The following is a 12,840-nucleotide window of genomic DNA, read 5'->3' as shown; positions in this document are numbered from 1 at the left end:
CAAAGAAATCCCCTGACTGTCATTCTAATCCGTTCCTTTGGATGTGTTCTTCGTCTCAGATACTTTGGAAGCAAGACCACGTGGTCCGGGAATCTCCCAGAAAGTCAACACCGTCGGTGAGTTGATCAATGACATTCTTAGATAGGATCACTCGTACAAAGAGTTGATGCATCGATGCCCCCATGATTTATTATTTTTTTATTACAATTCTATCATGCCTCATTCTTAATCACTCCTAATAATTCTCGCTCTAATCCATCAACCTCACAATTGTTAGCAATAATAATTACAGCACACAAAATTAGTTAGTAAACTAAGTCCATGTAAGTAAACAAGGGAATCAAAAAGAAAGGCTATATTGAAAAGAAATCTCAAGTTATCTCGGACATTGCCATCATTACTCACCCAATTGAAGCAGGTATTAGGTGGCCGTTGGGACCACTAGGCAGAGCGCAGCGCGATTACACGGTGAATTGTTCTGAGGCAAAGAGGGTTTCCATTCTTCGAACAAATGGTGGAGTTTTCTCAGGAGAATCCTACGGCACCACGAAATGAATAGGAGAGTCGCGTCGCGTCGCTCGCGGTGACGTTACCGCTCGTCTAGAATCCTGTAGGCGTCGGCGGTGATCTCCGACAGAAATGAGCCGGGGAACAGCGCCTGCGGAGAAGGACGAGGGGGCAAATGAAGAGATTATTAGTTGATTTTTGAGGAGGAAGACTTTGTATCACTTTGAAGAAAGGGAATGTAAGAAATCGTCGTTCGGCGGAGAAGAGTCGGAAAATCGTGGAAAATGATGCGGAGATAGGGTTTTTTTTGCCCTGGAACAAGAGGGGGAAGAGAATCGTCGAAGCAGAAGGGAGGGAAATGGAGGATGGAGCGCGACGAAGAGGCTTACCTCGAGCTGCTTTTGGACCACCCTCGGTCGTTTTCTTGGCCGGCGGCGAGCCCTGCACCCGGTCACGGCGTAGATGTCCTCGTCGATTTCCTCCCTCGTAAGCGAGATCGAGAATCTGGGCCGCTCCTTCTTCTTCGGATCATCCGACCTCAGCCAGACCTCCCTCTTCGCCGTCGTCGTGGGAGGCGGCGGCGACCCATATCGGTGCCGCTCGATCTCCCTGGCGACTCGGTGCCTGGTTCTCAGATTCCATGGAAGATCCGTCGACGCGTCGGAAGCCTCGCGATGCGGCATCTCCTCCTTCGCCGGCGCCGGCACGTCGTCGCCATAGCCCTCGGGTAGCACTAGCTTCATCCGGTCAGCCGCCTCTCGGAGGTGAACCAACAGCCGTTCCCTGACCTCCTCGACCCCAAGGTCACGAACCCTGCTCGAGGGGAGACGGATCCGTGGGCTGGAAGTCTCAGAAAGGTCCGACAATCGTGGGGCGCCGGCGGCTCCGACGTTCTCCTTGTCCATGCAGCGGACGACGCGATGGCCACCCCGAGTCTTCAAGACCGGGAAGGATAGATCGTGGAGGAGACCTCCTTGCTTCCCTCCGACAGTGACCGGCGCTTCGGCGGCTACGGTCGCCGCCGCCGCCGCGGGTTCTGGATCCCGGGAGGGCGTCTCGGGAGACATGAATATGCCAGACGTGAGGAGGAGTAGGGTATGGCGTCGGACTTCAAGACCAGCGGTGAAGGAAGGGGGTGATCTACGGTAGGTCCGTTGGCGTGACGGCGAACAGAGGAGGAAGGGAGGAAGAGACGGTCAGCCGTCGGTGGAGGAGTTATCTATATAATAATGATTGCTCATGATAAGGGTAGTTTCGTACTTTAGAGTATCTTCAAGGTTTCGGGGGAAATAAAAAAGGGGCGTGTTAGTGGGGCCACCATCCTCGGGGATCTTTTGTTTGGGCCCGCAACAGAACGTGGTGACGTGGCTTCTCTCGGTATAGTTTGGGTTCCAGACGTTCAGCTTCTCCGTCACGTGCGAGGGAGGCGGTCGAAGACGAACCGTTTGACCAAAATGTCTCAGCCAGATTAGTAGTAATAAAGCATAGGCAAGGCCCCAGAATAAGGATATTGTAGGAGAACAGACACGTATATGTGAAAAAAAACGATAATATTTATAAAAGCATGAGAATCAATTAAAGAAAATAAAAAGTATTTCAATAACACTTTATGTGGAGGCATGGTGAATTTTAATGGTTAAAAATTAAAAGACGTCCAAATGAAGAGAAACATTAAATGTGAGTTATATATATTTTTTAAAATGTATAGAAGTTAGTCCGGAGATAGAATGTCATGGTTAGATCATTTAATGTCAGTGTATTATTGAATTTTTTTTTTTAATAGATAATAAATAGGGAAAATTTACATGTAGTCCATATTGGTAAACATAACTTTGCATGTATTCTTCATTGAAAAAATTCTTTGTTTTTACTCCCTAGTCTAATATATTTACCTAATTGCCCTTGATATTTTAAGTATAAAAAGTCTAAAAATGAGTATGAATCCTCTTAAATTCAGTACATTAAACTATAATCTAGTATATTTTCTATCAAATTAAGTATGATTATTTTTCCACCTCAATTGGATGGAAAATATACTAGATTTTCTTTAAATGGTACTCAATTGGATGGAAAATATATTAGATTTTCTTTAAATGATATTCAATTGGAGAAAAAATATACTAGATTTTTTTCAAATGGTACTGAATTTAGGAGGAATTATATTAAATAGGAAAAAAGTCATACTCAATTAAATATAAAATATACTCGATTCTAATTTAAAATACTGAATTTAATAGGAATTATAGTCATTTTAGACTATTTATACCTAAAAAATATGAAGGGCAATTTTAATAGAAAATATACTCGAATATACTAGATTTTCTTTAAATGATACTCAATTGGATAGAAAATATACTAGATTTTCTTTAAATGATACTTAATTGGATAGAAAATATACTAGATTTTCTTTTTACATGGTGCTGAATTTAAGAAGAATTATATTAAAATAGGAAAAAATATACTCAATTTAATAGAAAATATACTCGATTCTAATGTAAAGTGCTGAATTTAAGAGGAATTATACTCATTTTTGGACCTTTTGTACTTAAAAATCTGAGGGACAATTAGGTCACAATATTTACATAAGGGAGTTGAAGTAAATAAAACTTTACATGCAGGGAGTGGAAACAAAGTTTTTTATGAGTGGGGATTACATGCAAAATTCAAGTTGTCATTAGGAATTTTTCTCTATTTTATTATCATGATATGATTTTATGTATATTTCTTTGATTTATTTTGACGTTCTATAAAAAAAACTTTCTCAATTTACCTTGCGATCCATGAGATGGAAAACTTTTATTATTAAATAGCTATTATAATATTATATAGAATTTACCTAGCAGTTACTATAGCATATTTAAGATGAGTTTATAATTTAGAATTTAGGGTTTACATTAGGTATAAACTATCGAATAACCGCTACAATATATAAAAATTATTCAGTAGCTACTATAATATATTTACGGTGAGTCTAGGGTTTTAGAATTTAGGTGATACGGTGATAAAGATAGGACTCCAAAAAATGGGTCAAAGTAGGGAGGATCAGTTAACGTGGAGGTCAAAATCAAGCGGTCAAAGTCACATGGTCAGATCAACCCAAAATCGCTGACCAGGCTATGACGGCCAAGTGAAACTCGCATTACCTGTCGAACGCGAAGTGCCAATCAGACCTCCAGAGCGGTCGCCCTTCACAACTTACAAGCGAGGTTTGAAGCTAAGTTATCTGGCCCATCGTCCTATTTGGTCGGACCTAAGGGTCGGTCGGACATATTGTGTCTCCTCGGCAAAATGAAGGGTCTAGTGAAGATCGAGTTGTTGACTGCATTGTGTAAGGTTGAGCTGGCGATCTCCCGGTCGAGTGGCGGCTGATCGGCCTACAACGGAACCCAGACACCTGTCATATCATACCTTTTTGGAAGTTTGTGCAGAAAAGGATAGAGAATATCCCGTAGGCAAATCGTCCTTTAGAACCTTCCAGTCTGTCAAATAACAAAGATTTGTGCTCTCGTCTAAAAAAAGATGTCAGAAGCACTTTATGACCTGCCCTTTCTTAGGAAAACTTTGAAAAATGTGCTAACACTTTGAGATACGTGTATAATACGACAATGACACTATAAAAAGGGGTCTCCATCTATAGGCGAAGGTATGCAATGCTTCATATTTGCACACGCTCTTAGCTACAGTTTTCGTCTACTATTCTCTTCTCTTAACCGGAGGGCCAACGTAGGGACCCATTCCCTGGTCCGGTACTAATGCTCATTGTGTTGTAGGATAACGCAGAGTTTTCATCCAGTTAACAGCAGAGCCATGTCTCCAGCTCACCGCCTTCATCGATTTTGGACAGGATCATATTTAATGTCGTCTGTAGAATCTCACTTGAATCCAAGACATGAAGATAGATGACGTTGGATGATTCACCACAGTGATGTTAATCCCAGAAGAGTTAGAGATGCTGATAAATGCTCGAGCTACAAAGATGGCGCAACAACAACAAGTTGCAGCCAAGTGTCGAACGCTGAATGACCCGGTCGTATCTGCTATGGGCCAACACGCTGAGCATAAGACCTGAGTGGAAGGCCCTGTCGGGCGTTAGCCAAACCACCAGCCGATGGGCGCTTTCCATCAAGCACCCATCCCGTCGACCAGTTTACCACCAGTGCCTAATCCTTCGAGAACGTGCCCACTCGGGATGCTCATAAGGGCAAAGTACCCTAAACCGACGATTCTCCCGAGCAGGTAAATCTACAATTTTCCTAAGAAATCCTAGACAACCAGCTGCCAGCTCATTTTCGACCCTTGTCAATTGGAGAATATAGAGGATGGACTGATCCTAAAGATCATTTACTTAAGTTTGATAATATAACCACACTCCACTAGTATACCGATGGATTCAAGTATCGAGTATTTCTTACTACTTTATCTGGCTCTGTAACGACCACCCTTCTCACTACTCTCTAAAGGTGACCGTTACGTAACTACTATAGATTCTTACTTAACTAGTGTAACAAACTGTACTTAAATTTTTTTCCAGAAAATTTAAAATTTCGGCAGAGTATATGCTATTCGTCAGGACTAAAATACAATACAATACTCCAAAATTTAGAACATACACATATAACTCATAATAGCAGAAACATATGAAACTATATCTCAATGCAAACACAACGTATCTACTTACTGAACAAAACTCATCTTAGCATGCGATCTAAAATAAGAATAATCTCAAATGACATGAATATAAGGTACAATCTCAAATGGTCTAAATACAAAATATCTTAATAAAATCTTAAACTAAATCCCCAGGGCTTCTATAGTCCAGACATCACACATCCATCCGCACCTCCTTGTCGCCTTCCTTTGCTATAGCTTTTCCTTTCCTTTATCTGTAGTAAGAGGAAATGCAATCTATAAGCAAAATTACTTAGTAAGCGCTGTCTAACTCACAAAAACTCGAATATGCATGTAAGCTGAAAGAAATCTAAAAACTGAATACTCAAAGGAAAATTCTACTCATGCTCATCTAATAGCAAAGCACTAAAATTTGCATACTCATGATATACAAGAATAAAACTGCATGCTGGAAGATAAGGCTAATCATGCTCAATAAACTAATCAGGAAACAAATAAAACTAATACTGCATGCTTCGAATTAAAAGAAACTAACTTGCTGAATTTTAAACTTAAGTGAAGCTTGTTTTATTTGTTTCAAAAACTTATAATCTTATACTTGAAAATAATAATAAACTTTTCTCTGGGCCCAGGCTTAGTACCAATGTGCGCTCCCTAATAGAGACTGTGGTAGCTAGTCACCAGTCCTACGAGGGTAAAGACCTTGGTCTTACCAGGGCCAAGACCTTGGAATTTGTCACCTGAATTTGTTTAACGACAACCTTGGAAGTTGGGTACTAGCCTTTTAAAAATAAAATACTTGTTATCTTTAATTACTTCTAATATATAATGCCTCGGCATTTTAATAAGTACCTTGTGTGCCAAAATCCCTAAAGTCTTGACCTTGGGATCTACTTAAGGCCTTGACCTTTTTCTTTCTTATACTTTATCTTTCTTATACTTGTTAATACCTCTAAAAAATGTCTCATACATATAAAGCAAATCTATACAATCATGCTGGCATAAAAACTAAACTTGCTAACGCACGAGTTACTTAAAGAAATTGCACTAAAATTCTGCAGGGATAAACATAAGCAAACTATTTGTTCATGGTACGTGCACCCAAATCTATCTAGAAGTTTAAAGTTATCTTGAAGAACCAAACTCAACAAGGAAATCAAATTTCAACATACTTAATTCTGTCTAGAATTTCAAGCCTATCAAAGAAAGCAAGAACTCATCAAAATTCAATCTAGAAGCTAGCACACATGGTAGAGAACTAGGATAAAGTCCAACACATATAGCATAAATTTCGTAAGCATAACTATTAAGGAAATTTCCAACTGAAGCATGCAAACACGTAGGGGAGCTACACTATAAATTAGCATATAGTTTATATAACGACTCTTGGAAGAAACAATTAAGGGCTTGTTTACATGGAAGGAACTAGAGTATAATTCAGTACTTAAAATGTATACCAACACTTGAAAGAATCAATCCATAAACTAGCATACATGATAGAGAACTAGAACAAACATCCAACCCCTACAGCATAATTCCATAACTTGCAAGGCTCTATATGATCCGAACATGCCAATTAAGGTCTCAAACAGGAAACCTAAATCAAAAGCTGGATTACTAATTTTCAAGCCTGAAGAAAACAACCCACATGCTTAACCTAAACCAATCATCCTCTTCTTTTCTTTGTGGTTCACGGCAGCAAGCACAGAACCAAAAAAATTTTCACAGCATGGTTCAAAGTCAAGAAAAAAACAAGAATCCAAATCCTCAATTCACGGCAGCAAGGAAAGAAAATTTCGGAACTACTCTTACTGCAGGTGAGTAGCAACTTACCGAAATCCCTCGACTTACAACCGGAGAAGAAAGCCTCTAGGGTTCGCGGAGAGCTCGAATTTCCGACTCCTCTTCGTGCCCACAAGCTCTCCTCGATGAGCCGGTCTCTATTTCATGAAGATCTCACGGAATTTTCCCTTCGTCGGCCACCGGAGACGAAGCCCTAGCTTCGGCTTTGTCTTCCGCCCGAGCACCGCCGACGCCGCGTGCGAGAGAAAGGAGAGGAAAGGGGGTTTAGGTCACGACAATTATTCCCCTTCTCCTCTTAACTTATCCTTTTATAACCTAGGGTTATTTTTAGGTTCGGTTATTGCTTAAGATAGTTTCGCTTCCCTTCTTATCACGAAACACACGTTGGGACTCCTGGCTAGCCAAAACCATTTAAGACTTGGAAAGGTCGGAGGTCGCGGGTTCGAACCTCGGCCGAACCTCTTTATTTTTGAAACTTCTTCCTTTTTGGTAAAAATACCAAACGACCTCCAAAAATTACATAAAAATACTTTAAAAATTTCTAAAAATCTCTAGAATATTTCTAAAGCATTTCTAAGTATTAATAAGGACTTTTAGAACTTAAGACAAGGAAATTTTGGGTTGTTATAATTTCTCATACCTTATAAAAAGTTCGTCCTCGAACTTAGAATAATTCTGGATATTTCTGTCTCATCCTGTCCTCACGCTCCCAAGTAACTTCCTCGTGCTTCTGGTTTTGCCAGATGACCTTCACTAGCGGCACTTCTTTGTTCCTTAGTCTCTTAACTTCTCTATCCACTATCTGTGTAGGTTTGCTCTCATAGCTAAGATCCTCCTGGATCTGCAATGACTGAGGCTGAATCACTTGGCTAACCATTGGTTCAAGTCAATTTTAATTTAATAAATCTCTATTCATTGAATTAAATTAATTAAATGAATCTAAGTCCAAATTAGACTCACTTAACGCATGAACCAAATTGAGTCCAACTCAATTAACCTAATTTGGATTACTCTTAATCCAATTTGGTTCATCACATGAACCTAATCCTTTAGGTTCATCAAATGAACCTAATCTCCATCTAATTGTCCTTTATGTGTGACCCTATAGGTTCTTGTAACGTTGACAATGCTCCTAAACCCATTTAGAAGCATAAGTAATGAGCGGTATCTAGCAACACACCATTACTACCCAAGTTATAAGAATGTTGAGATCCAACATCACCTTGTGACTACTAATTGTGACTCCTCACAATATATGACAAGTGTCCTTCTATCCTAGACATCTAGATTGATCAATATGAGGCATAGACCGTGTCATCCTCTAATCAATCTAAATCTTGAACTCCAAGTAGACTCACTCAATCAAATGACCTTAATATCTCATATTGACTCATTTGGGCATGGCTATGCACTTAGTGGTCTCACTCTATCAAGAATATCGATGTCACTCCCGTCATATAGGAGGGATAGATCCCATCTACATCACTCACATCCCTCCGCATAATTTGTTACATACCGAGTAATCACCTTTATAGTCCACCCAATTACGGGTGACGTTTGACGAAACCAAAATACGTAACTCCTTATGTAGGGAACCATGATGACTTCAGGTCCAAGGACTAGTAGTCATACTAATAGCCACATGAGAAAGTATATGACACTCATATAATGATCCATGATACTTTCTCATGGCGGGTCATTCAGTATACATTCTCCAATGCATACCCATGTGTCAACTTGAAATCTCCATATCCATGACTTGTGAGATCAAGTCATCGAGTTGACCTACATGCTAGTCTCGTCGCATTAACATTGCCCCTGAATGTTAATACTTGACTAGAAATGATTAAGAGTAGTGTTCCCTATATCATCTCACTATCGATTCAACCAATCGATTGATATAGGTAAGAACCTTCTACTCAAGGACGCTATTATACTTAGTTATTTGGCACCAATACAAGTAAGTATAATAACCAAAAACAAATGCCTTTATTTATATACAAGAATATGATACAACGAGTCCATACAACAATCATCAAATGATTGGCTCTAGGGCTCTAACTAACAGTACTCAGGGGTTAAAATCCTAGGGTTAAGGTTTTACCAGTAAATTGGCAACTAGACCAGTCATCTGGACCAGGGCACAAAATATTTTTATGTCCGACGGCTACAAAAATAGTAAATTGGTACTATAGAAATTATTGTAGAGATCACTATAGTAGTTACTATAGTAATTACTGTAGCAGTTGACTGATACTTTCATCAGTCGACTGGTATCGAGTCATTGACATGTAATGGTCGAATTCCATAGAGAACCAGTCGACTGATGATTTTACCAATTGACTGGTGACGAGAAACACAGCTAGGTATTTCCTCCCGAGCTCTATTTAAGAGAGTTTGGGGTGCTTGTCTAAGGTTGATGAAATTAGTAGTGGTTAATCCTAATTAGAGTCTTTAAGTTCTCAAGTGATCTAGTGTGGTCTTATGTGAGTTGTGGTGAGGTTTCTTCACCCACAAGGAGCTACACGAACTAGCCGAAAGTTCTTCGAGGAATCATCCACCGACGGATTGAGATCGTCCACCTTACGGACAGCTGTAGAGTAGGAGTAAGTGATCTTCGAACCACATTATATAAACGTGTTAGGGGTTTGATTGTCTTGGTTATTGCCTCTAGGTTTAGCTTTCTATTTGTTAGTTTTGTTTTGTATTTTCGCTGTGCACTAACAAGCGTAGGAAGTGACGATTTGGGTGATGAGCTATTTACCCCCTTTAATGGCGCCAAAGTCCCAACAGTACCCTCTCTTCCTCACAAAATTATAGATTTTATGCAACTCTTCATTTTTCTTCCCCCAACTTATTTTCTCCGTTTGAAGAGGCGGCGTCTGTGCATCATGCGCCTACGGCAACATCTTCGATCTTTCCTCGTGAGAGTTTCTGTTGTTCCTCGGCAACTTGTAACAACATCTTGTCTTTCCTCGGCAATGTCTTCTATCTTCCCTCGGCAACGTTTGACTGTGTCCTCTGTTATTCAGCGGAGTTCTGCAATACAACAATCTGGTCATGTGCTTCTCCCTTTTTAAATTTTTGTTTGATTTCTTACCACATTCATCATTCTTCATCAATCAGGGCAACGAATGCCACTTTTTGTTTTTTTTTTGTATGCCACATTCATCATTCTTCATCATGTTAAGCAACAAATGCTTTTTGAGTTATTTTGAAACAAATATGCACATATTTTTAGTTTACCAAAAGTGCAAACAGTAAATATTCCTTTATAACACATAAGATAAGGTTCCTTTAAAATAATCTTATTCATCTTTGAATGTAATCTTCATATAAGGTGTCACTATTCTATCAAGTTTTTTTTTAAATTTTTATAAGGTGCCTTTAATTTTTATTTTATAATAATTTAGCACTTTAAACTTTTGTACATTAATCTATATTATTATTATTATTATTATTATTACTCTTTGTAACGGTTTAATGAGATGGAATGAGATAATGGTGAAAAAGATGATCAAAATATTAATGATTATTATGACGAGAATGACAGTAGTTCGGATCAGAGTTTGGATGATGAAGTTTTTATAAATAGGAATTGTGTAGTTGGTTTTTAGATGGTATTGAAGGATATGAGAAAATATATAGATAGGGGTTTGACGGAGAGTAATGAGCAAAAAGATAATGTTTAACATGTTTTATTGCACAATCTTATGACTTCTAGCGACGCATGCCATTGTATTCTTAGGGTGAATTTGGATGGTTTTAGATGCTTGTGTGAGATATTAAAGAACAACAATAGGATAAAAGGCAATAGGAATTCAAGTGTTGAAGAAAAGGTTGCTAAATTTTTATATTTGCTTGGTCATGATGTCAAAAATCGAGAATTGAGTTTTTTCTTTCATCGTAGTACAATGACTACTAGTAATCACTTTCATGAAGTCTTGAAAGCCATTATTGGCGATCATGCTGAATTTATAAAGCAACCAGATGGATTTGAAATTCTTCTTCATATAGAGAATAGCAACATATTCTATCCTTACTTTAAGGTATTTTTTTTTTTTATCATTTTGAACTTCAAAAGTTTTGTAATATACTTTGTAGACACATATGTCGATTGTCTCTTGATTACAGGATTGTGTTAGTGTATTAGATGAAACTCATATACACGTTAAGGTATCTGATATAGATGCACTTCGATATAGAGGAAGAAAGGATTGGCCAACTACCAATGTATTGATTGGATGCTCCTTTGATTTGAAGTTCATATATGTCCTAGCCGGATGGGAAGGAATTGCATCTGATTCTCGAATCATAAAAAATACCTTACTCAAATGTGATAAATTGATAATTCCTCATGGTATCTATTTTACAATCAATGTTCATTAGTGGACAATATTTGAAAGTAAATATGACTAACTTATATTTTTGATTTAGTGGTAGGTAAATATTATTTAGTTAACTCTAGGTTTATGTTGCAGAGAGACTTGATTACCTCTTATCAAGGAATTCATTATCACTTGAAATAATATTCGAGATGTGGCCCTACAAATGCAAAAGAGCTATTCAATTTTCGACATGCATCTCTTCACGGTGCAATCGAGAGAGCTTTTGGGGGTTTAAAGAAGATATTTTCAATTATTGCTAGTGGAACAGAACCTCATTATGAAGTTGACATTCGTATAGACATTATCTTAACATGTTGTATTCTTCATAAGTTTTTAATGGGAGTGGATCCAGATGAGAGATTAATTAACGAAATCGATTGTGAATTGAGTGCAACTTCTAATGATGAAGTGAGTCACAATGAAAGACAAGACGATGACTGGAGGCAAGGAAGCATGATTAGAGATAACATAGCTAATGCTATGTGGTTAGATTACAATATTGACTAAAGAATAGTTATTTTGATTTATTAGAAAATTATCAAAAGAATCATGATGTTATGATGTAATATATTGATTATGTGTGACTTTTAATTGTACTTCTTATATGCTAGTAATGCTTGATTCGAACAATGTAATGGATTGAATATGTTTGTTGATAAATCTTAATGTTAGATGTTCATCTATTGGATTTTAATTTTTTTTGTATACGTGCATTTTGCTGGTCAACCCAATATTATTATACTTGAATGTTTACAATTGTGAATAAGATTTGATTTTTTTTCATGTTCATGTGTGCATTTGATGTAGGTGTTGATTAAGAATAGATACACCAATTGAACAAGTTAATAGAGATGTGATTAAGTGGACTGAAGAAATGGATAGGATTTTTATAGATGTTATGTTAGAACAACAAGTTAATGGTAACCGAAAAAGTGGTACTTTCACATCTACTATGTATAAAGATATGATTGTCATTTGTAGTGAAAATATTGAAATCCCATTGACGAAGGATAATTTGAAGAACAAAATTAAAACATTGAAAAGTTATTTCAATTCATGTTATGATTTGTTTAAGAATGCAAGCGTAGTTCAATGGCATGCAGAAAGTAGAAAACTTGAGGTTGAGGAGGAAGTTTGGAAACAACTTATTGATGTAAATATTAATTATAAACATTAATTCATATTTAGTCAACCAATGGTTTTTCTAATTATGTTTAAAATTGTCTAGATTAATCCATTAATCAATTATTTTCATTTATTTTCTTTAAATATTTTAGTCAAACTAGGTCACTTTTGATAATGCCCTGATACATTATCTACATCACTTTTGATACATCACGTTTGATAAGCTTATTTTGCTTTAGATGACAGAAGATATGTATGACATGCGTCTGTATATTTTATAAAAAGTATTATGTAAAACATTGTAATGAAAAAAAATAATTTTTAGGAGATGGTGGAGTTAATTGAATGTGGTCCAGTTTTGGAGGAATATTACAAACTCCAATTTATG

General features: G+C 37.6%; 1 protein-coding gene across 1 annotated transcript; it reads right to left on the bottom strand.

Annotated features, from left to right (window-relative positions):
• Positions 1-358: 358 nt before the first annotated feature.
• Positions 359-1,693, bottom strand: LOC122016336. The gene is made up of 2 exons (XM_042573599.1): positions 897-1,693; positions 359-658 (listed from the first exon to the last, which is right to left on the bottom strand). Exons 1-2 carry the CDS (start codon positions 1,572-1,574, stop codon positions 590-592), a joined length of 747 nt encoding a protein of 248 aa, XP_042429533.1. The 5' UTR covers positions 1,575-1,693; the 3' UTR covers positions 359-589.
• Positions 1,694-12,840: the final 11,147 nt, after the last annotated feature.

This window comes from Zingiber officinale, chromosome 8B (genome assembly GCF_018446385.1).
Source record: "Zingiber officinale cultivar Zhangliang chromosome 8B, Zo_v1.1, whole genome shotgun sequence".
NCBI lineage: Eukaryota > Viridiplantae > Streptophyta > Magnoliopsida > Zingiberales > Zingiberaceae > Zingiber > Zingiber officinale.
This window is presented reverse-complemented; position numbering and strand designations above follow the sequence as displayed.

Coding starts and splice junctions, on each gene's coding strand:
- LOC122016336 (XM_042573599.1), bottom strand. CDS start 1,574: ATGTCTCCCGAGACGCCCTCCCGGGATCCAGAACCCGCGGCGGCGGCG. Junction 659..896: donor TGGTCCAAAAGCAGCTCGAG/GTAAGCCTCTTC, acceptor CCTTCTCCGCAG/GCGCTGTTCCCCGGCTCATT.